Source organism: Opisthocomus hoazin, chromosome 6 (assembly GCF_030867145.1).
Source record: "Opisthocomus hoazin isolate bOpiHoa1 chromosome 6, bOpiHoa1.hap1, whole genome shotgun sequence".
Lineage (NCBI taxonomy): Eukaryota > Metazoa > Chordata > Aves > Opisthocomiformes > Opisthocomidae > Opisthocomus > Opisthocomus hoazin.
This window is the reverse complement of record NC_134419.1, coordinates 54,234,884-54,259,787: the sequence shown is the minus strand read 5'-3', so window position 1 is coordinate 54,259,787 and position 24,904 is coordinate 54,234,884. Positions and strand designations below refer to the sequence as shown.

The 24,904-nt window shown below is 48.5% G+C and overlaps 1 protein-coding gene across 6 annotated transcripts in view; it reads left to right on the top strand.

Moving 5' to 3' along the window:
* The window catches only part of CDH23 (cadherin related 23), a 213,765-nt gene that overhangs the window by 14,777 nt on the left and 174,084 nt on the right, over positions 1-24,904 (top strand). For all 6 annotated transcript variants that reach the window (XM_075423156.1, XM_075423157.1, XM_075423154.1 and 3 more), the window contains exon 3: positions 2,434-2,511. In XM_075423156.1, the coding sequence (XP_075279271.1) occupies positions 2,434-2,511 (78 nt within the window). The remainder of the gene's footprint in view (positions 1-2,433; positions 2,512-24,904) is intronic.

Genomic DNA, 24,904 nt, shown 5'->3' with positions numbered 1-24,904 from the left:
AGGAAAACTTCTGGGATCCTAGATTAGGTGGCAGGACCTATGTGTGGAAGTCTTGTGTTTCACAGACTGGCAAGGCACACTTTGACAGCTGCCAGGTTACAAGGTTAAGAACTTATGGCGAGATCTGAGATGGTGAGAAGGTTCCTGAAGGTGCCCCAAGGATGCAGCCCTCTGCAGTGGTCTGGCCTCTGTGGGAGCTGGAGGTAGCTGTGGTTGGAGTGTGAGTTTTGGGGCTGGTCAGAAGGACAGGGCTGATGGGGCTGCAGCTTCAGCCACAGCATCCCTTTTATTTTTTGGGGAACAGTTTCCATTCATCACAGCATGCATCTTTTGACCTACATTTTTGTATCATTCAGATGCTTTATCTCCATCCCCTCCCATTGCACACTGCCTTTCTGCATGCTGACAGCCCCGCACTGCAAGGACAGCCTTGCTTTTTATCCTGGGATTTGCAGCCCAAGGCAAAATCCTGCCTCTGGACCCTCTTTCAGCTTTCCCCAGCTCTTGGGTGCCAGTTGCCCTCCTCTCTTAACATATAGATCCTGTACGCTCGCAGACTGGCCATTTGAATTCTTCCCAGCACCTGATGTAGCTGGATTTGGAAGGTGCGACTTATTTTTAGTATACTGGTGATATCAAGAAATACATTTTTGAAATAGAGGGGTTTGCAGAAGTGAATCCCCTGTGGGAAGGGCTGCTTGGTGTGTTTTAGCCTCATCTGCCCCCTTCAAATCCTGCTGGCCCTGGCACGGCAGCCAGGTACAAGTGTGCTTCGAAGCCTCCGGAGATGCCATTAGCTCTAAAAAAAACCTATTTTGTCACGGTCCTTCTCATTTTCTTTCCAGGTACTTAACTCTGGAGGCTGAGATTTAAATGTGCCTTTGCAAGACCACAGCCTCTAGTGCTTTCCTACTTCTCGAAGTGTTTAACAAACCCGGTGCCTCGGGAAAGAGGGCAGTGCTGAAAATCCGTGTCTTGTCACGGAGGGAGCCCCAGAGGAGCCCAGGCAGCTCCCCCATCCGGCGCCTGCCCACCCCACCCCCCCCCCTCCCCCAGCAGGTTTCCCACGGGTGCTGAGCAGCTGGGAGTTGTGCCTGAAAGATCTTGGGAACATCTCCCTCTGTTGGGAGCTTGGGCAGGTGAAGAGGATGCTGAAACTCTGGTGGTTCTTTCTTAAGGTGGGATGCTGCAGTGCAGGGCATGAGGGTGACTGTAAAGTGCAGCGCGGTCAGGAGGGAAACCTGGAGACCTGATCTCATCCGGGCTTTGCTACCTCTTTGCCTGAAACTATGGCTTCGCTGTTGCAGCGAGGTTGGGGTAACGATGGCGATGATGCTCTGTAATGGCTGTGTTGCAAGGAGCCTGGCTGGGTCTGCATCTGGTGTAGTGGGGGTTTGTGAGGTGGAGTCATGCTGCCACTTTGCTGGCAATTTTTTTATACTTGCATAATTTTTGGTTTTGGCTCTGGTCGCACCAAAGGCAGTTATGAGGGGTCACAGTGGGGAAGTGATGCCCTGTCACTTCCAGTGAGTCCCCTTGCAAGGGGCCATGCTTGGGACCCCAGTCCTGCATCTTCCCCTCCCGGGACTGGCTCCTGGGACTCCCCATGAACTGGTGTGAACTGTTCTGGCCAGATCAGTTCAAACCTCCGCTTCCCCATGCGCAGCCCTGGTTTTGATGCCTGGCAGCCAAACTGCGTTTCTTAAAGTCTGCAGGCTTGGCCGGCTCCAGCTGCATATTGAGGAAAACCCATCCCTCAGATGGAGCCTGGTCAACACCAAACCTTCTTGGAAAATTGTGTTTCTCTCCTGGCACCTCTTCTCCTGCGTCCCTTGAATGGTACATCCTTCCTGGTTGACTTTTCCCCTGGTTCAGGCTGCGGTCCTTCTCTTACGTGCTCTGCACTTGTCTCTTGTCACCTAATGAGGCAGCGGTCTGGGGGCAGGCTTGTGAGCTTCTAGCTCCGTAAAAAAGGGAGTTGAAAGAAGTGAGCCTGGTTATTAAAGGTGAAAGGAGGCAATTAGAGGGAAAGGCAATTGGGTGATGGGAGGCGCACTGGGTTTTGCTGGGATGGCTGACAAGGCAAAATGCTCTCAACCGTGGGAACAAAGTGAGGGTATTAATCATGCACTAAAACAATAATTGATGTTCTTGGTGCCCGAGCTGTTGGCTTCTCTCTTCGCCTCTCCTCCACCCTGCAAAAGAAAATACTAAAAAAAGAAAGGCCGGTGGAGGGAAGCAGCTCCACAACCAGCTTCTATGGGGGACTGCGCGAGGCTTTCTGTCCTCCTGTTAGCCCTCGTCTCAGGGGTACCCCTCTCCATCACAATGCCAAGCAGCAAGCGTGCATCTCTGCCCCCAGCCTCTCCTAGCTGCGCTGGCCTGTGCATGGCGTGCCAGGGAAATAACGCCTTGCTTTTGTCCTCTTCCCAGGTTGGGGCAATCGGCTGCCGTACTTCATAAACTACTTCTTTGACACCTACCTGCTGATCAATGAGGATACTCCCGTGGGTAAGTGGGGTGTGTGCCTGTGGGAAAGGGGTCCACTGCTGCCGACCTCCTGATGGAAAAGGATTAAAGAAATGCTTTTCTTTTGATTGACAGATGTAGCTTATTTTTCTTTCTTTATTTAGCTAGGGATTGCGTTTTAGTAAATGCAAAAATCGACCTGGTCATTCTCAGCCTCTTTCCAGGCTCTCAGTCCATTAAACTTGTGCTCTTCAATCAGGGCTTGTGACTGGCTTTTAATGCGGGAGGAATCGATTGGGAGTGGAGGGCGGGTAGGATGGAGGCTATGGAGGGCCCCTTCTCGCATCTACTGCTGCATTCAACCATGCAAGCTGAGCAGCAGCCTCCTTAAAAAAGGGCTCTTGTTGCACCTAAGTCATCACTGGAACTGTCAAGGATTGGAGGACTCTGGAGAGGTCTCCTCTAGTGACTGCTCAGCTCAACCAGGGCTTCCGGCTGAGGCTTCTGTCTCTTCTTGGGCGTCCCCTCGGTTGCATCTTTTGCGGTCCACAGTGTCCCGCTTGTGGGGTTTGGGGTGGTGTCTGAGCAAGGAGGCAGGACATGGAGTCTTGGTGGCGAGTTTTGGGTAGATGGTGTAGAAGCTCCTGGCTGGTAGCTGAGCTCTGCGCAGAGATACATCCTCAGGAGAAGGCTTGCTGGAGCCACAGCCGTCTGCCTGGGGAGTTCTGTCTTGCAGTGATGCTCAGGTTTATTCGCAATGGGAAATAATACTGAAAACCGCTGCTCGGGTGTCTTTACTCACAGCACTGCAGAAGGCAAGCTGCAAACAATGTAAGGAAAGGAAGGACCTGACTTAATTGCAATTTTTTTCTCTTTTTTTTTTTTTTTCTTCCCTCTGATGATTTGTATCCATGTCATTTTTCACAGCCTTGCTCAGCAAGCCCACCCTTTACAGGTCACTTCACACCTGGTTTCTTTGCTTTGCTCTCGGTAGGCTCCCTGCCCCTAGATAGCTGGTGTCCCTGCAAACACACTTCGTGCCAGCTGTGCCCTGGACAAGTCCCAGGGAAGGAAGCAGCTGTGCTAGAGCAGGAATGAGAGCTGGATGGGAAATGTTTCCTCACAGAGTACATGTTTCGTCAAGTACTTGAGCTTGAAATACCTTATGGGAATTGGACTGAACTTCTGCTTTGGCAGAAAATAGGAGAAGATTTCTGACAGTCTGCTTTCCAGTGAGATATTGTGCGAGTAAAATTGTTCTTGGAATTACTTTGGGGGTTGAATTTTTTTTTTGGACTTTGTATTACACTCTACAGAAATGAAATTCACTCTTAAGAATATTGGCACCCTGGGATTTTCTTTCCAGATGCACCAGAGGGAAATGTCAGCCTTGAAAGTGTTGACAAATAGCATTTCTGTGTTTTCTGCTGTTGTTAGATGTTTTTGGAGCTAGACTTATTAATTTAAAGAAAAAAAAAAAAAGACATCATCTGGAAACACCTTTCTTATATCCTGACTGGGGTGTAAGTGGCAGAACTGTATGTGGTGCTTCTCGCCCAGAAAAAATGTGGCTCCTTTTTCGGGGTCTGTTAGAAGTGTGCCCATCACCGTGGCGTTGAGCGAATGCCTCCGTGCAGCCCCCTCCTCCCCTCCCTACGGTGGCTGGGGGCTCAGCCTCACCTAGCCCCAAACGGAGCTGTCCCCGCTCACCGCCTGCCGAAAGCAATCTTAAGCGACAATTAAGAGATCATTCCCCCTCTAATCACTTACAAGAGTAAATTAGTCTTGTCAGGAGCTATTAAGACAGAGAGCTCGGAATTCATTAGGCGAGATTGGGCCGAGGGAGACGCTGGCACTGCTGCCAGTCCAGGCTGATTATTTTCTCCCGAAACATCATCAATGCCCATCTGTTTCGTTTAGGTCAGGGGAGAGCAATTTTCAGGTGGACTGACCCTCTAGTCAGTTATTGCACCCAGAAGCCACAAAACACACACACGTGGAGGGGGAGCGTGGGGAACAGGAGACATGAGCTTGAGGAAGGCGAAAGCAATTGAAGGGGCTGCGGAAGAAATTTGCAGGAGAAGGGGGGGGATGCCTGGAGAGGAGGAGGAGGTCTAATGACTGGTTGGGCTGAGGTGGCACGGGTAAGGTGGAACAGCAGGATAGCCCATGTCAGCTGCTGGTAGCCGGATCATGGTGTGTTTTACTCTGAAAACAGAAGTACTGGCTGGTTAACAGCCCTTAGAAGAAGAGTTTGCAGGAGAGGTACCGTCCGTCTTTATTGCGCTGCTCACTGCCTTAAGAAAGATCATTCCAAGGGCCATTTCATTTAATCCCAAACCTTTTAGAGGGCTGTGGGTAAGGAAGAGCAGCGTGGATATTGATGTTAGGTGAGCTGCTGGAGGTCTCTGGGAAGGCGTGATGCTCGCCGGCATGCCAGGGAGGTGGCATTGCCACAGGTGGGGTTACCTGTAGCCCTGGATTTGTCAGCAAGTGGGGATGGGCAGGCAGTGCTCTTGGTTTCTCTTGGTTGGGGTCCCCCCACTGCAAAAGGAACATCGTCTTAGCATAATGTAGTGAACTGGAGTCTAATTGCCCAGCAAATGGATTTGCTGTATGCAGGACAGGAACGGGAAAATGAAGATGATCCATCATGTCAGTTCTGTAACTAGCCTTATAACCACCTAGCTTGGATTCACTCGAGTTTCTCTGAAAGCTTTTTATGCCTCAACACCTTGCGAAATGCATGACAAAAGAGGCCATTCAGACGAGTGCAATTCCACTTTCCCTCCATCCTAGCGATAACATTTTAGCATCACTGGAATAATGTTGTCTTAAGAGTGGGAAACTCTTTAATTGTTGTACCTGAGCTGATAGCCCGCACTTGGCTTTGCTCTCAGGCCACACTGTGTCAGGGGCACGGTTGCCCGGGTGGACTGGGGATGTGCCCCTCCTGCCTATCAAAGCTTGGTTCTTCATGCCTTGCTTAAAACTGGGAGAGGGGACTAAATTTGGAGAACTGATCTCTGTAAAGCCAGCTGCAGTCAAGCAGTGCATGGCAGAGGGGGAAACCTGCCAGGATTTAGTTGCAAGTCTTGACCACCACCCCCCCAAACCCCCCCCCTGGGCAATGTGAGTGTGAGAAGATGCTGGTGAAGATGCCTGAGTTGGCTGGCAGGTGGGGAGGCTGGTCTCCCCTGGGGCCTCTGCCAAGGCTGCCTGCTGTTTGATTCCCTTAGTTATTTCTGGGCAGGAGAGTGTGCAGCTGAGGCTCTCGGCTCTCCACCCCACCAGGATGCTCTCCTCTGAGCATCACTGGGATGCCACCAGTGCCTGGTAGGATGCTCAGCCCTGGGTCCCCTGAAGTTGGCTGCCTCAGCCCCTCCTCCCGCTTGTTAACCTGTGACAGCATGGGGCCAAGGAGAAGCTCTAACTCAGCAAGTCTGATGGTTGGGGCTGCTAGCAAGTGACAGCCCCGAGTGGTGCTGGCTCAGCACTTGAAGCCTGGCTGGGTGCAGGGTTTTTAGGCTGTAGGCCTTGCGTGCTCCCTGACTCAGCAGCTCGGTACCACCATGATGTACGGGGATATGTGGCCAGGAGCTGCTGAGCACGGTGCATGCAAGGAGGTGGGGACGTGCACATGAATGGAGGCAGAGTGGGGCTTGAAAGCATAAGAGCATGTGTGCAATGTACAGGGCTGTGCTTTGTGCTCAGAGCCCCCCTGTTCTTTCCCTTCAGCTCTATGTCTCTCCCGGAAGGCACAGGCTGTGCTCTCCATCCCCAGGGCTCGGAAAGCAAGATGCATGAGTGACAGGGAATTTTACGTGCTTCTGCCCCTCTTTGCTATGTGTAACTTTTGCTGAGCCGGTAAAGGCACTGTGACTAGCTTGTGTTTTGGGAACACGGTGGGTATAGCTTTGCAAGCTTACAAAAAGCCCTGCTCATTTGGGGCCTTGCAGGTCGTGACTTCCAAATGCTCTTGCAGGAATTTCACTTAAATACAGTAGAAGAGCGGGTGATTTCTGGAGACACCCAAATCTCTTGGCATCATTGACAAAGTCACGAATTCTAACAGGGAGCATGCATGTGGAAGCCATCTTGCTTAGGCACTTGCCTGTCTGTTGGCCATGCTGTTGGATGTTTGAGAACCCCAGTCTGGCTCATGGCACTGAACAGGAGAGTTTTGTTGCCTGACAAATTTATGATCTTGTGGGTTGACTTTCTGTAGCGGGCAGCTCAGATTATGCTTTCCCAGGGCAAGCTGGAGCCCTTCCAGGGTGGGCTACACTGAGCAGGCCACCTCCTCTGCTCGAAGGAGAAGTCATGAGGAATTTGAGAGGAAAGCTGATTTTTTCTGGTGAAATCCACACCACATAAGGGACTCCAGAACATATGGATGTTTCTCCACCAAGTTCTGAGGGACTGAGCTGAACCTTGCTCTGTGAGACCTACTTCACCAAAATGGGCCACAGTGGACTTTCCCCATGGAGTTGGGGTTCTTACTGTGCACCCCAAATTGTTGCAGCCTGAGAGGGGCCAGGGATAGTCGAGCACCACTGCAGTGTAGGTGTGTTGCTTTGGCTGGTGGTGATTAAAGTAATTAAGTTGATGAATGCCACCTCTTGCCTTTCAGGGCCTTCTGGGATGGAGAACTATTTCACAAGAGGACTGGGAGAGGAACTTGCTAGTTAGCTGGCAGGGTGCTCACTGGTAACTCTGCGAATGGGTCTGAGGCAGCGTATCCCTCTGATATTTGTGGATGACTTGACTTGATTCTCCATCCCAGACAACGACCAGGCCAGAGGGCTTTTCTTCTCCAGGCAGGGAAAGCTGCCATCCTCCCTGCACTGTATCTGTAGTTTCCAAGGCAATCATCTCTTCTGCCACAGCCTTTCACTGCGGTGCTCTGGTCCTGGGCAGCCAGATGCTTTGGCACCCGGGTAGGGTCCCTGGGGATGCCGGGCCATTCAAGCTGCTGCTGAAGATATGGTTATCTGCGTGTGACTGAGCGTGGGCTGTCTCGGCTAAACCCTGCCTGCTCGTTTGATCCTACAGCTGTAGGCATCTGCAGTATCTGGGCTCCTCTGTGATGGCACTTGCCTAATGCATCACTGGAAAGTAAAAAAAACAGCTCTGGCTCTGGTCTCTGCATACTTCTGGACTCATTAAATTGTTCCAGAGCTATCTGGGCCAGATATCCATGCATGAGGCTTTGCGGGCCATCTGTTGGGGACAGCTTTGGAGGGGGGGACTGTGAGTGCTTGAGCACAGGACACTTTTCCCTTTGGTGTATCCTGGCCTCCTTCCTTACTTGCAGGGGCATGCAGCTACTGCTGGAGAGGGGGGGCTGCCCTAGCATATCTGCTCTTGCATCCCCCTTGCTCAAAATTAAATACTGAAGCTAAAAAGAGAAAATTTGTTTAATCTCTGTACACCATGGGGTTAAAAGTCACAGTGGGTAAGACCAGAAAGACTGTGGGCGTGCCATTAATGCGGTGCTAACTGGGTGCTAAGGAGGTGTGGCTTAGAAGAGCACAGAGGATGGCTTTATAAAGCCTAGGGTTAACTCCCTGAAAGCAGTAAGGTAGCACAGTGTGCCTTGGGAGCCCAGGGCTATGCAAGAGCCTTTCTGAATGATATAAGGTAGGCTGGCTTTAGTAAAACTTGGCAAGTTGGAAGTTGCTTTTGGAAAACATGGTGGCACTGGCAGTAGAGTGGATGGAGAGCTTGGGAAAGCCTACTTCTTTGTAAGAAATGTGTGTTAAAGCAGTGCTGTGCCCTCTTCACGCTGGTGCTGCCAGGAGCTTCCTTGCTGTCACTGCAGTCTTAGCTGAATTTATGGGGAAGGGCCTCTGTGCCTGTGCTTGGTCTAGTTAAAGGCACCACCTGCCTCGCCTGTAGAGCTGCTCCATCCGGGGTGGTTGTGCAGTGGCTAAGCCTTCATCCAGCTTCACTGGCTCCAGCCGTGCATGCGTTACTGCCCTCCCTGCAGCCAGGGCTGTGCTGAGCTGTTCACACCTGCCGAGGGAGCAGGAAAACTACCCCTGTATTTGTGTGTGTGTTAGTTTGCTGAAACAGCTCTGAAAATGCTCCAAAGAAAAGCTAATACCCTTTCAGGAAGGCAAGGTAGGAACGTGCAAGTGGGAGGAAGGTGACAGCCACAGGACCTTTGCCCACCCCAGTTACACCAACACTATATGCTTAGGATGCAGCTAGCATCTATTTGTTCACAGATCTTTCTTTTTTTCTTCTAGTCTATAAAGCTATTTTTCAGCTAGACCAGCATTTAAGCATGATGGTAGAGCTGCAAGATCATGTGGACATGTAAGTCATAGGATTTGAGATGGTGCAGAAGGGCAAGGGAGGCTATTCCCTTGTCATGGTGTTGCTTCAGATCAGCTTCAGCTGATGATGTAGCCATGCTGCTACATGTAAATAATCTCCAGCCAAGAGGGCAAATGTATAGCAAAACAAGCAGGCCAGTGCTTGACAGAAATTTGTCTATGTTTGGCTACAGAGTTTGGAGACCGCACGGCAGGTGTCCCAGCTGCCCCACTGTGTTACCACTGACATGATGCTAAGGGTTTCATAATGCTAAAAACTCAGTAAGGCTTTTTTCCTGGTTATCTGACAGGCAAAACGTCAGTTGGCAAGCATAGGTAGACCATGGTTTGCTGCTGGGTGGACATTTTTAGCCATAGATCATAGGGGAGGACACCAGCAGGGGTTAAATCTGGGCTGGGGTCTAGCCTGGGATGTTTCCTGTAAGCTTTCCATGAGGTTATGTGGCCCATTCAGCAAAGGACGAGAGGGGAACAACTCATCTTCCCGGGGCCAGAAGTAGTTTGCTGCCTTTGGTAAGGTTTGGGGAAACATTGCTTTTTCTGCTTTTAAAAGCATCCCGTCAACAGGACTGCGTTTGGTGCCAAGCAGAAGGCTGCATGTCCGTGGCAGGCATGCGAAGCTGAGCTATTTTACGTGGCCTTTGCTCTGAGTGGTCTTGGGCTTTGGGGCTGGCGGTGCAGCAGGTACGTGCAGCCCGTTTTCCCTACGAAGGCTGGAACCGGCATGCCCCTTCGGGCTGACAGTGAGAACGTGTACGTGTCCAACGCTCCGGCGGGCTGTGTGCGTGTGTGCAGCTAGCAGAATTGATTTGGCCTTTTGCAAAGGATAATTCCGAAGGAATACACTAGTCTGACTGCGAGAGAGACTGAGATATGTTTTGAATAGCAAACCTGCTTCGTGAACTTCGTTATGGGCATCGCTGAGAGTGGGTGTGAATATTCCCCTTTAGAAAGGGATGCTATAGGAATATCACCTTCGTCTTCAGTACCAATTGAAAGCAGTGTTGTCATCTGATGGCTATTTACTGTTTAAAACTGAATTTGCAGGCTTCTTGAGTGCTCTGCAAAGGAGAAGTCTTGTGTCTAAGTGCAGTAATGACCCTAATGAAAGACAATATTTGAAGAGTAGTTAAAGAAGGGGATTTCAGCTCTTGTGTAACTCAAGTCCTTTTTCTGTTGTTCATTAGAAGGCCTGTTGATGAAATTACTTGTTGAGCTGTAGAAAGTACAGCATTGTTCATGAAAACTTAAGGCTAGAAAATTAGTTATTCCTAACATCAGGAAACTTAAGGGAAAAAAAGCTCCCCCCCAAACCCTTAACCCTGCGTCATTAATCACTTCATCAATCACTTAAACTTTCATATCTGCTTTGCTAATAGGCAATAACATTAATGCTTATGTTTAAGCAGGGAAAGAGAGTGAGAAGGAAGAAAGTATATTTGCAATATGGACTAATTAACATGTCAGGGTAACCTTGCTTTTGGTAACTTCCTCATCAAACCATTTGAAGCTTTGGTCTCGACACCTTTCACGTTTGAGTGTGTGAGCCCTTGCACATGGGCCAAGCCTTTTCAAAAGAAACAGACAGGTGTGTATTTGTGGTAACGAGGTCTGAGGTGGTATTTATGTCTGAGATGACTTTAATAGCATTAGTTACAGCACTGCCATCTGTAGGAGCTGCCTTTGTGGGCTGGCTTCTTGCTGGGTATTGGGCTGTGCTCAACAGAGCGCTCCTTGTTACCGTGGAGTGGCCAGGCTTGGATACTGGTACTGTCCAAGCTTGGTGAAACTGGGCCTTCTTCCTGGCCAGCTGGAGGCATTAACATGGGTAACAGGTCCCGTCCTGACAAAGCTGATACAGAGCAGGGACAGCATTGTGAGTCAAGCTTGGTAAAGCGAAGAATACCAGGCAGGGAGAAAAGTGTATATGTGTGTATATATTCAAATTAGGAGGTGCTATATATGTCTTTGTGGAGGTATTAATATTCTAAGGGAGTGTATTATGGGCCAAGGGTATTTCCCTGTACTGTAGGGAAATGCTTGCATATGCTCATAATTTTTATTTTTGGTGGGGAAGGTGAGCTGTGTTTTCACTTTGAGTCCGTCAATGGGACCTATTATGAAAAATCTATGCTTGCAAACAGCGATAAACAGGCTTATGCTTTTTGCCAGATCAGGAACTTGATATATTTGGGTTGTGTTACATTAAAAAAGAAGGGGAGGAAAAAAAAGTGCACTCCATTACCCCCTACTTCTGTGTTTGCACATAGTATTTTCATCTGAGATGTCTCTGTTCCACCACTCTCTGGCTAATTTTCTTGACAGAGGAGGAAAGCGAGAACATGTGAGAGGAGGCAGGGCAGTTCCCCTGCGTTACACAAAGTTTGTGCTGCACTGGAGCATTACATGTTACCCTCTGACGTCTTGGTGCGCTTTGCTGTCCTCCCACTGCTCCCAGTCTGGGGCTGTGGTGAAGCGGGAGGTGCATAGAGTGAAGGGCGCTGGGAATAGATGGTTTCAGTGGGGTGGCATCCAGCTGCTTGCACAGTTTGAAGTTTATCCATGAAATGCTGCAGAGGCGCACATCCAGCTCCCAAGCCAGCTGTGTGAGTAGGGGAACAGCTGGAGGTGCTTTCCTGTGCTGCTGCAAAAGGTATCCCACAATAACTTCAATGACTCTTTTTACACAATTTTCAGACTTCTAGTCTTGTAAAAAATTAACCTTTTAATTAAACTTTCCATAATTGGTCACCATGGAAGTATTACTCTATCTTTACAATATGAAAAATTCAAACTGTTCCCACCCCTACCAGTTTGTTGTTGCTTCCTGGTGTGAAATAAGTCATAAAAAGCCAAAAAAAAACCCCAACCAAAAAAAAAGGTCCAGCTTCTTTTCACCTGCCTCAAAATCATCTTCCCAATTAAAACACAAAAATTTTCTTAGTTAGTCCTCATTGTGGAAAACCACCACATTCCTGTATGAAAATAAGCAGATAGAAGAGAAGCCTTCTGGAAATGTGTATATATGCCATGGCGCTGAGATTGCGGAATAAATCTCCCAGTGTTGGGAAGTGTCTAGGCAGAAAACTGCCGTTATCCTGGCTAGCATCCCCTGTTTGGGGCCAGGGTGTTGATAGGTGCTGCGCTGCCCTGGCTGTGCTGGTTGCGTGGGTGGCAGGGTTGCCTCTTGGGAAGCTTGTTTTATCACAGTTTCTGCAATTTTGGGGACCACAGGACACGCAGGGAGGTCACCTCGATGTAGTCGCCCGAATCCTTCCCCTCCCCATCTCCTGGCTTTTAAGCCAATCTATCGCTGGCATGTACTAATGCACCTTTCTGCCTTTGAATGGCTTAATGTGCTTGATTGGCAAGGGGAGTTAATAAATTAGTTCCTCTGTCAAACTGTTCCTGTACGTTGATGGCTTTTGAATTAACTGTAACCACTCGGGGGTAAAAAAAAGCTGGAGACAGCCTTGTTGGACAACTCAATGAAAACATCTGTTCAGTTTGCACTGGTGGTCAGAAGAGTGAACAAGCTCTGTGCGCTCCCTCTCTTAAAGATTTATTAATATTGCTCTTTACGCAAGGGGGAAAGATTTCAAACACTTGACATTTAATGGTTAGTAACTCAATTTTATTCCATTCATCTGCATGGATTTGTCACATGCCTGCGCTGTTGAGGCTCCTGGATTGCATCGCGTAGGCTGTCTTTCTGCGTGTGCACAATTAGGAGGGTGATTCGGTACCTGAATACGCAGAAACCTCTTTCTTTTTTCTTTCTAATTGATTATTAGGTTTGAGGAGAGAGATCATATTATGGAAGGTAATACCCTTTCACAAACAGTGTTGGGGCTTTGTTTCTTGCTCTGCTCTTCAGTTTCAAGCAGTTAATTTGAAAACAGGAGGGGAAAAAGACTAATATGTAGAAAGTCCAAGGGAGAGGAACAATTTGGGGTATGGGGAGAAGCATTCTCACCGGCAGAGATTAATGGTTGTTACTAATGATTTTGGGAAATAGAGGGGAAGAAATAGATATGGCAGAAGACTGTAAAATAAGTAACAGCGCTGCAGAAAACCTTGACTCTTGAAACGCACCTTTTCCCATATGACAGCCACATCGAATTAAACACATCCTACTGGAAAAAACAATATTTCTGTACAAAAGAGCACCGATGTAAAACTCGGCATGGAGGAATGGTAAGGCAGGTAACTGAGGGGACCACGTAGAAAGCACCATCCTGTGTATGCATCTCTCCCACTGAAGCAGGTTTCCTAGCGGCAAAAAGGAAAGGGTGGGGGGGGAAAAAATCTCCCTGGCTTCTGCAAATTGTTCTTTGTCTTGGAAAAACTGTTGCAGTCCCGGGGATGTTGTCTGCAGTCCCGTCAGGTACAGAGCTGGGAGTGACAGCTTGCAGAAAGCACATCAGCCAGAAGCCATTACCCGCGTACTTCGGTGGGGTGGGGGAAAGAGTCATAAATTAGGGCTCCGTACTGGAGAGGGCAAGGGAAAACCAAAAATTCCCAAGATGGTGTCATCATGCTGCAGCGGAATGCTCTTGCAGAAACCAAAAAAATTTATAGGATCCTCCAAGTTTACACGACCCTGACTGAGGGACAGAGGAGGGTGAGCCCCACAGGTGCTGGGACACTGCAGCCCTTCTCTGGCAGACGGCAGGGAGGAAAGGTGTCTCCCGGGGCGGGGATTGTTGCCTCCCTGGATTTTAAACCAGGAGCTTGGTTTTTGAGGTGTATTTTTTTTTTTTTTTTCTCTTGCTTTCACACCTTCAGGAAGAAGAGACAGCATAGTCTGGTCCTGTTGCAGAGCAAGCTTGCAAGGTGCAGAAGGCGAGCATTTTAAATATAATTTACTGATTTGAGTTTCTTTTGTTTTGTTAGAAAAATCTGGATTCTTTCAGTTTTGCTCAAAAACATGCTGACAGCTTGGGGAGTTTTGGACTGAGTGAGCCATTAGCTGGCTGCGTGATTTCATGTCTCTGTTTCCAGTCTTGCCCTTTGCTTTATTGTAGCCCTCGGTGCAGCATCTCTGGTTCTCGGGGACATCCTTGTGCATGGCTTTGGGATCCTGCTGGGTGGTGGGGATGGGGAAAGTGGGCTCTGTCTCCTGCCTTGCTTCTGCTGTGCCTCACCCCCAGTCCAGCCCATGGCACAGAACCTTATATGTTACACAGGTGACAGGCTTGTATGGGACACGTGTAGCTGAGTCCTGAATGCCATTAATATAGCTTGAGAATGATTTCTTGCTTTCAGGACAGCCCTTGGCTATTTTCTTAACTTTGTCCTTTATGGCTAAATTTAAAATACTGGCTCCCTATCCAAGACTGAAAAAGCATAGCGGTAGTACATGTATGTGGTGCTAAATATCACAGAAACCTGGTCTGTCTTGCTGGCTGCTGAGCTGGGGAGGTGTGTGGGAGCTGTAGGCTTTGAAGGCTGTGCTGAGGTGGGGAAGGCTGGCTTGGCCTGCAGTATAAATAGCAATTAGCGTCTGGATGCTCTTGCTGGACTTTCTCCACAAAAAGGGTACAAAGGCCCTTGGGCTTGAGGAGAACTGACTGGGGTATTTTGCATGAGAGAATGTTTCCTTGCACATGGTGTCAGGAGCTTCTCTTGAACTTCACATGCTTTGGGCAGTACCAGGGCAGTGCTAGGGCTGACATGGCCTGAAATGTCTTTGGTAATTCTTTGTAAGTCCTGTCTGTGGGCAAAATCTCTGCAGCATCTTTGGCCTTCTCCCTTGCCAGGTTACCAATTGAATTTCCATTGTGCAGTGAGAGACTGAAGGCTGCTCTTCAGTCCAGACCATAAATCACTGCCTCTCCGTTGTCCTCACTGATTTCGGACCAATGACTCTGTCCTAGGGTGGTCAGAAGAGGGTTTCTTTGTCCAAAAATTTCCCCTCTTCAATAAGGGCCGGAATCAGATGGTTGTGGCTTTGCACTCAGCAGTGAATGCCCAACTTTTCTGGCCTCAGCTTCCTAAACAGCAGCAGCAGTCTGGGGGCAAAAAAGGCTCAGGGTCCGTTTGCTGTTCACAAAGAGCTTGTTAGTTCATCTCAAAAGCCAGAAGTGCTGCGCTTGGTGGGTATCCTGCTGTAAAATCAGCTGGAATCTGTTGGAGATGCTGCTTTCCAGTAGTTGGTTTTTTTCCCTCCCTGAAATATAAGCTCACTCCAGGGACCAGCGATGCCACAGATGGTTCGGTTCTTGTTTGCCCTTTGTGTATCCTGCAACTTGTATCCAGTGGCATCATCGAGGCAGGCAGAGTGATAATATTCACTGGGACATGATCCCAGAAATGAAGGAATTTCCCCCCCCCCCCCCCCCCCCCCCTTATTAGCACAGATCTGCATGCAGCCTCTTTTGAGCAAGAAACACCATTGATATTTGGCTGCCCTGGCTGGAGGGTGCTGGGAGGGTTGTGCAGGGTGGTGATGAGGGGGTTGGCTGGGCGAGCTGCTTTGCCAGGCGTGGGCTCATCCCTGTTATCTGTTGAACCCACCGTGTTGTAAAAGCGGAAGTGGCCCCAGGTGGTTGGATAATGGCATCTTTAATTGTGCTCTGAATGAGATTAACTTCGTATCTGACAGTTTGACATCTTTATTGTTATTAATGTGTGAATAATAACAGTGCATATTTTTTTTATACGTACCTTTGGTAGCAAATGTTTTCCTTTTGTTTAGTGGTGTCTGTTACTTTGCTGGTTAGCCAGCTTCAGATTCCCAACCTCCAAGGGCAGGGATCCCTGAGGTCAAGGGTTTCGCTCCTATTTCTTTCCTTAATAAATGGTAATTATAATTGCATGGCAGCTATTCTCATTTGTTTACTATTTTGAACTGCAAGTAGAGGTGGTGGCAAGCAAGTCCTGTAGTGAGTCTGGAGTTACTCAGGCCAACATGGGGGGTAATGGGACAGGACATGGAGGGCTAGGGACCATCTCTCCCAAAGGCCAGTCGAGAAGAGCAATATCCATGGGCAAGGAGGGATGGCTGGCCCTTTTCCAGAGGGAGACTATTATGGCCCTAAAAATTTGGTATAGGCTTGCATCATTTACTATTACCTGGCTGAAAGGGAGAAAATTATTCAAAAAGCTGTTGCCCTACAGTGGAAAAAATTCTGGCCATGGGAAACAGCTGCTGCTGGGGAGGGGGCTTGGGATATGCCCAGGGATGGGTGCAGGCACCAGTGGGGCTGGGGCCATCTCTCTGAGCAGCAGGGAAGGGAGCTGCGGAGGGTGGGAGGCAGCTGCAATCTGTCGACTCTATGAGAAGTAGTTTCTGTGATGTAACTTGCTATTAAACGGGATAACAAGGTCAATAACGCCTTTGCCTGGGAGAGCTTCAGCCAACACTTCTATCAAAACCAATATTAATTTTCACTAATTAGGAGCTGCAGCTAATGAGTGTCACAGCTAATTTACCTCATCCATAATGGGTGAGAGGAGGGGGTCGGGCAACAGGGATCAGAGCCTGCAAATCTGCCTCTTCCCTGCCCTCCCTTTCTCTCTTGGCCGAGTGCATGTTTGTTACCTGGGTGGCTTGCCATCTGCGGGGACATGGGCATCTGTGGCCTCCCCCCGCCTTCCTCAGGGCAGGGGTGCTTTGCTTTGGGGAGGCAGGGAAGGAGCCGTACGGGGAGCGGCACAGCGCAGAAGGTGTTGTCTGGTCCCATCTGAGAGGAACGAGCAGGCGAGCGACTGATCAGGTGAGGCGGGGAGGGCTTGCATGGCCCATCTGGCAGCGCTGGGCAGAGCAGGCTGCTGCCAAGGGGAGGGGAGCAGGCAACCCGCTGGCTGCTTGGGAGAGTGCGAGAGGGTCTCCGGAGCTCAGCTCCAAGTGTCGGGGGAGAAAAAAAGAGCTTGGAAGGATTTGCAAGGGAAATCTGGGAAAGAAAATGATGACTGTTGTCCTGAAGGGGAAGTTATAGTAAAGCATGTTTGCCCTTGAAACTCTTAAATTAATTTCAAAATCTTTTACTGTACATTTTATCCCTGTTCTCATCCACACCTTTTATCCAAATGACTGCTGTATGCCAGGGCAGACAAGCCAGCTTGGAAAGCACCAAGCACTGAGCAGAAAATGATGCAGCAGTTCGTCTGTCACCGTTCCTACAGTCTTCAGACTCCCTAAAGCGAGTCTTTCTCTGATAGAGTATTGCTGTGGGTCTTTGATTTTGTGACAAGCTGGACAAACGTTGCACAGGACAGGCATGTTTGTGGGGACTGAATCTTTTACTGGGTAGCTTGTGTGCCGTGAGGGTTGGCTTCCTGCACAGGTCACAGGCAGGAGTATTCCACAGACACTGCCAATAGTACTAATAGAAAGCAGGTTTCTGATTTGGAGTTATCCCTGTTCATCCTGTAAACTTGATCTGACAGCTTAGGCAAGGGAAGAAAAGGGTACGCTCTCCACTGTATCCTAAAACGGCTCAGGTTTTATAGTCTGTGCTTTCTAAACAAGCTGGAGACAAAGAATTATCCACAGAGATTATAGTTTGAAGTAAGAATACACTAGGGAAATTTGTGGTCTGTTCTTTAACAGCTCGTTGTTAGGGATGGCAAAAATTGACTGAATAAATGATTAATTCATTTTATTCACGTTGCCCTGACTATAAACCTCACGGGCCTTCCTTGTTGGAATTGATCTCTTCTGCCAGCAAACGAATGAGCAACACACGCACCATCAGCCTGTCCTGATGTGCACTTGAAGGAGGACGGTAGAGCTGTGCCTTGTCTGGGGCAGCTTTCCTAGCAGACATCCTCCTGTTCAGGGTTTCTGAGGCCTTGAGAAAAGGGTTTGTGTTTTAGGCGTGCCCTGAGAAACTCCCAGGAATGTGGTATGCAGAGAAGACCCATTCTTGGAAACTGTATCTCCAAGAGCATTTTTTGGGGCATCCCAAGAGGCTCAGGTATCAGCTGTTTATGGTCCTGGCTCTTACCTGTATGCAGGGTAGGCTTTGCCTCTGGCAGCCCACCAAGTTGTTTTTGTCGCCAGTCCATATCCAACTCCACAGCTAGTCTTGGCTTGGGCTGGTTTATTTGGTTTGTTTGAGCCGTTGGTTTGTGAAATTGCCACCCAGCCCATGGCAGGTCTTGGTAGGCATTTTGCCTGCACCTACTCTATGGCTCGCTACACCTGCAAACGGCTGGGCTTCTTGACTTGTCCTCACCAGCTCTTCCCATGTCTGTTGTCAGCCTTGGTGGGGAGAAGAACGTAGCAGCAGAAAGGCTGTGAATGGATTTTGCATCGATGTCCTCGGCACCCTCAGAAATGATAGAGTCAGTGCTGCACTGTTTGTCCCAAATGCTTCGGTCTCCAATAAGGACAAGGGCAACTTCTGAATAAGCAAGTTCCAAACACCTTTTATAGCTTAAACCACAAACTGTGAGCCTGTAGGCATTCTCATAGCCTTCTTTACCTTCTTCATGGAGACTTTGGCACCACAGTCAAATGTCTGTGTTCAAGACAAATTAGAAAGGAGGAAGAATAAGAAAAGAGCAGGAGGCAGCCCTTTCCTCGGTGGTGCAGTTCTGGTGATGGGGCCTGAGCTTCATGCCCAGCTACTTGTGCAAAATCATTCTGCAAATAGGTCATCTTTGTGCTTTTACAGCCTTTGATACATATTTGCAACCTACCCTACGGCAAATGCTGTCCAGAATTTCCTTTGGCCAGAGCAAATCCAGGGGTTGATCAGATCTGAGCTCTGCTTGGGAAGCTGGCAACACAAACTTTTGAAGGGCAGAGAAACTCCCTGTTAGCATTTCCTTGGCTAAATTTGCTGACCCCTGCAAGTCAGCTCTGATCTGAGGAACAGTAGTTAGTAACATATTCCCTGGCTGCGTCAACCCCAGGACTTTTTTCCCCCTCCTTGAAACCTCCCACCATCACCAGCCCAGCCATCTGCAGCATTGGTAGCAACAGTGATAAAACAGTGTGTACTGTAGATAGCAAGCCTGGGTAGCTGCTCCACTGATTGACCCCGCTTTGAGCAAAAAAACCCCATCTTGCTAGTATGTTGCCAGCACCAGAGGAATGTCTGGGAAATATTTATGGAGAAATGCTATCCTAGAGAGATTATGCAGCTTGACTGCGCTGTCTTTGGATGACAAATATGTGTTTTTTTGTTAATGTGCTGGATGAAGTTGTATTTTCAAGGTTTACCCCGATTTCTACGGCACCTGTTGGCTGTTAGAGATGCAGTACCAGTCATGCTACAAAAATAATAGTGTGGTGCTGACAGTGAAATATAAGCAAACAGCAGCATTCATGAACTCCTTGATGGTATTTGTGCACAGGAAGATGTAGCCTCATGCATCAAACATCCTGTCGCAATGGATTCCCGATCCTTGAAAAGGAAGGGTTGGAGGGAGTGGATATTTTTTGCAAACCTCTCATCCTAGCTGAACACAAGCAGGTGAGACTTGCTTGCTGTGCTGGGTCAGACAGTGGACTCTGTTCTTCTGTGTATGAATACGTTTACCCAGTCTATTCAGGATGTGGAGTTTGGGATGGGGGGTTTTCAAACCAGGGTGTGCTTTTGCTGCAGCTGGGACTCTGCTGGCATAATGTGCTTTCCCATGGAGCAGCTGGGATCTGTGGGAGTGCTCGAGCAGCTTGAGGGCTGAGCACGTTTGCTGGTGCCTGTCCCCCTCCTTGGCTCCCCTGTGTGCCCTTTGTTGGGGGCCAAGGTGGTTGAGAAAGTTTCTTTGCACTTATTGCCCAGGAAAAGTGACCTTCAGGCGGAGTAGTTCTTGAGGAAAAGCTTCCCCGACCGTGACAGATTTGACTATAAATCTCCAGTATTAATGCCCAGGTTCCCAAGGTCTGTCATCCTGCACACTGGTGAGGCACGTGAGTTGCTCAAAAACAACCTACCGGCTCATCAGTCATTTTGGAGGCATGTCGGAAAGCTGCTGCTGTAAGCAGGAAGGTTGAAGGAAGCCCGCGAGCATGCTTGTGTGGGGGCACAAGGGAGAACATCCTCAGCTGGGAGCATGCACGGGCATCCCACAGCGGTCCTGAAACCTGTCTCTGCCCAGGGTTGGGGGGTTTCATTCACCATGTTGCCCTCTACCCTTTTCAGTACTCGGTCTCTCTGTTGTACCCCAAGCTGCCCTGCACCCTTCAGGAGCAGGCTGCAGGTACCACTTGGAGCCATGCAAAGTTGGGGTCAATGATCTTCAAGGTCCTTTCCAACATCAGTTGTTCTATGATTTTCCTTGGGTGTGCAGCTGTGCACGCCCAAACCGGGCTTGCCTTCGGCAAGAGCTGCTGCTGGTTCCATGCCACGTTAGCAGCGAATAATGCCAGCATCCAGCCAGCTGCCACGCGCTACAGGAGGACAACTCTGTTGCAACTGGTGACATTATTTTGTTTGGTTTTTTTGTGACTATCTTCATGAATAATTCTGAAAGAGGAAAAGAGCCTCTCTATTTTTTATGGAAACAGTCAGAAGGGTTTTAAAATAGACTGAGCATATCTCTTATTGGTACAGGTATTAAGTTGGTTATGAATTTCTCGCACTTTGGGTCCTAGCAAAATCCTTCCCTTATTCCTTTCTCATTCACTCATGGTTAATAAGGCTTATTAGCACTCCTTAATAATGACAGATATAATCTCAGCCAAAATTTGAGGAAATTTTAGGAGCTACCTAGGCCAGGGTACTTTGTTCATCCTCCCAAGGACAAGGGTTAGAATAAAGGACAACCGAAAGAGAGGGAGAAGAAGAATGGCTGTCCTTTAATAGGAAGGAGGAAGAGAGGTGCATTTCTTGCTGATAGCAGGAAAGTGCTCACTGCCCCCAGTGAAGTGCTGTGTGTGCGCCTGTGGCATGGTTGGTTTGGTGGAGTTGAGTGTAGGCTGAGTTTTCCTTTGAGGTTTTTAGCTGTCTCTCATGCTGTGGAGATTGACAGCACCTGCCAAATACTGGAGCAACGTCCCACGGGCTGCAGGATTGCTCATCCTTTCAGGTATGATGCATTAGGACTTGAGGAACCCTGGTAGGGCCAAATAGCTGGCCGTGGCCTCTCAGTCTGCAAATCATAGTTTCAGGTGGAGAGAGCAGGGTGGATTTTCTTCATCCAGGAAGTGGTAAAATAGCACAGGAAACGTTCCATTCTCTCAAAGGAGGTTTTCCAGTTAAAACCTTAGCACTGAGCTGCCCTGTCTATGCTTCCATTGCACCCTGGAGAGGAACGCATACCAAGTTTAAACTCTGCTCTTCCTCTTGGGAATGGTGGTCTGAGCCGGTATCGCTTCCAGACCAGGCCCTCAGACCTTCTGGCACGTGTCCGCAGTGCTATTCGGCACAGCACTGTACAAAGCCTTTCAAAAGAAGGAAGCTGAATTCGCCTGCAGGAGCTGGTAGCGTAAGTGTGGGTGGCTGAGGGGGTACTTCAGAAGCACAGGAGATTTCTGAGATGCTGTTTTGCATGCGAGTTAGAGGCTGGTGCTGCCAAAGGGGCTGGAAAAATACTCAGCATACATGATGCAGCTGTTGGGGCAGAGGGTGGCTGGGACTTCTCTGATGCGTACAAGTAGCTGTTGGCAAGTAGATGCTGAATTCAATGGTCAGTATCCATTTCTCCCTCAATCAGGGCTTCAGGGGAAACAAAAGCTTTGAAACTCTTTACTTTGAGCAATTGAAAGAAAAAGCCTAAAACTGTGACTTGTTGGATTACTTTTCACAGATTTCCACTTTTAGAACAGTCTGTGAAACCTCAGTGATTGCTTTCTTTTTGCCTTCAAACAACCCGGCAGCTGGGATTTAGCATGGAGTTTTGTTTTCAGTTTGGATTTTTAAATGTTCTTTGTTTTTACATGTGACTAAGGGAGTTTTTTTGAGCACGGGCTGTGCTGGAGACCAGATGAGGGGTGCATAGACTCAGCCACCTCTTGCGGCTCTGACCCAGCTTGCAGAAAGAGCTGCGCGCAGCCAGGCTGTCACAAGCTGCCTTGGCCATGGGGAATGTCCCAGGCTGACGTGTGCCTTAGGCTGGGAATCCTGTTGGGGTGACAACACAGTAACTTGGCTGGAGCTCATGGGAAGTCTACTGTTGGACAGTACAGTGGGGTAAAGGACCAGGAATTGCAAGATCTTCCACTTGGTATCTCTTAAAATTGGGTCATCTGGCTGGTCTTCTACCTGTCCCTAAAGTGACTGTAACACTATAGAGAAAAGGCAGCTTGTAAAAGTGGTGGATGAAAGCTGAGCCCTGCTGACATCCCCAGGACAGGGTACTGCCTGCTACTGTTCAGCTGCCTCGCCATATGTAGCTTTAGGTCTGCAACATGAGGGTTTTCCAAGCATTGCCGCTTCCCTGTGCAATATTTGCTTCTCTGTCCTCTAAATGTGGTGACAAAGGTCACGAAAAACCTATTTCACTTCTCCTACACATAAAAATGTTCTTAAACATTAAAGACTTACTTAGGGTGTTGAGTGCCCCTCACCCTCTGTCAAAATGGAGCAATCTCTGGAGCTAAGGTTGGTGGCAGCAAGGGAGACAACTGCCTGGGAGCAACATGGTGTGGAAGACTAAAACTGTTGTTTCAGAGAATTTGTGATTTCAGACATGTCACACGTGCTGTATAGGCTACAATTTGTGGTACATAGGCAAGGAGGAGTCTGGGTTTGTCGCACGCCAGTGGGATTACATCAGGCTTGGAAACAGCCCTTCACTACTTCCTTTCTCACCCCATTTTCTATTGCTGCTGTGATGAAATTCCTGCAGCTATTGTTCCCTGGAGTTTGGAGACAAAGCACACCTGCACAGATAGGATCCTGAGTAAGGAGCTCTGTGGATGCTTGCAAGCTGTTGTAGAAGCTACCAAGAGATGTTTTCACTGGTGTTTGCATGAAGTCAATTAATTCTGGTATTCAGCTCCATTCTTGTTCTTTGTGACAACTTCTGTGCAAGTTGTTTCGTGTTTCTAAGGAAATTCAGGCAGGCTGAACACTCTGCACTTGCATGAGGATATGGTTTTGTGCAGGTGCTTCCACAGACCCTTGGAAAGCTCTTTCTGGAGGTATCTTGCACTCCATCAAGATGCAAAGGTGTTCCCACCTGACCACAGTGACCATTTACAGGGTGCAAACAGCAAGTTGCCAACACTCAGAGCAACAGTTGTAGCAGCATTTAGCAAGAATTTTTTTGTCTGAAATGTGCTTTTAATAAACCATTCACTGAATATATTCAAATAACAAATAAATTCCTGCAAATTCAAGCCTATTTTTAGACAACTCACAAATGAGAAAGGCTAAATTAATTGAATGCTTTAGTCACTAGGGATAATGGTCCAGCTGTAACAGATCTCCAGATGTTTGTTTGCAGAAGAGTATGCTTTCATAGCAAAAGAAAAACACTCGTGGGTATATTAACTCAGAAACAAGTTTACAACTGTGTGCTTGTGCTCTCTGCCTTGCACTCCCACCAGTGCCTGCAGAGCTCTGTTCCAAGGTTTCCTCTTGCAATAAACGGCCTCTTTATTTCTTGCTCATTGTCCTCCTGGCCACGTTTAGACATCTGTGACGTGCAAAGTGAGGTAATGGCCCTGTGAAAGCCTCTCAGGCTTCAACAAATATCACCCTTGCTGTCCTCGGGGGTGTACCACGTGTTGCAAGGACAGCTGGACGGCTGCTTCTTCCAATTTAGGCTATTGCGGCTTGACTTTTCCCTTTTGTTTGGGTGGGTTTGCTGCACAGGATCATAGATTGGGGGAACAAGATGCTGTGTGTTATGTAATGGCTGTTCAGAGCTTGCAGGGATGAGTGGAAGAGTTTTGGTGGCTGGAAAGGGGGAATGCTCTCGATGTAATTTCATGTACAGACTGGAGCTCTGCCCAACTTCTACTGAAGGAGCTTGGCTTTATCAGTGCTTTAGAATCATCAGTCCAGTGTACTCCATCCATTTCCCTCGGTCTTATTTTGTTTCTGTTGTTAAACAGCCCAAGCTGGTTTTGAAGCCCCGTAGCTGAAGTGCTCCATTACTCACAGGCGAGAGGACAATAGAACACGGGGCCACTCTTAAATGTCTCTCCACGTTGGCATCATTAATAACCGTAAAGCTGGCATCACTTGCTCCTAAATAGCCTCATTTATCAACAAGCAATGTACTGCAGCACTGTGGCAGGGCCGCAGATAAGCTTGTGCCTCAGATACCCAGGCACCACCTGCCAAGTCTCTCCCCACCTTCTCTTTGGCATTTGAGAGGGAGGGAGGAGGTGTGGTAGGAAATGCTCCATCCAAAATGCGGCAGTAGTTGCCAACCCCATGGAGTTGGGTTGTGCTTGGAGGAAGGCAGGAAGGCTAGGACCAGTGGACAAAGGCGTTGGCAAGTTGCGTTGTATTTCCCCAGGCTGTCACCTTTGTGGAGAGTCTTCCAAGCGTCTGATTGTTTCTCTTGGTTCACTTAAGCATTTAGTTGGCTTTTCAGGGGGTAAGGCAGAAAATGTAACCTTTCCAAAACTGGCCACCCTGGGCTTCAAATTTCTGGCCCATATCTGTGAGTCTTGCTTTTACTGCAGCCATATCATGGAGATTAAGAGGTGCTAACTCAACTCCAGCAAGATAAGTCAAGAAGGGATTTCACTGCATCTTCATTTTAACCAGGCAGAATCCATCACCCGGTACATGTTTTGAAACCTCAGAGAGTTACGGTGACAGTCCAAGGCCAATTTGCTTACAGATCTGAAGTCTGCAGACAAAAATCTGACCACTGGTACCATTTCCTTCTGGCTTTGACCAGTCATCAGGACTTTGACACATGTACCAAAGCATGCTTGCGCTAGAGCAAAACATCCTGCAGTATTTGGGCTGAGGATGGCAATATTTATTTCTTCCCCTGAACGGTTCGGAGAGCGGAGCAGCTGGGCCACAGGCAAGCTGTAGCACTAAAGGTTTTGTATGCCCTGGGAGACTGAGAGCCTTGGGGATGTTTTGTCTTTTGTAAGGCGCAGATGAGACTTCAAACAAAACGTGAATGAATCCCGCTTCAAACTTCACTTGAGCAAGTAAAATTTGCTGACAGTTTTTGTTCATTTTTTTTTTTTCCTTTTTTCTTTTCCCCATTCATGTTGA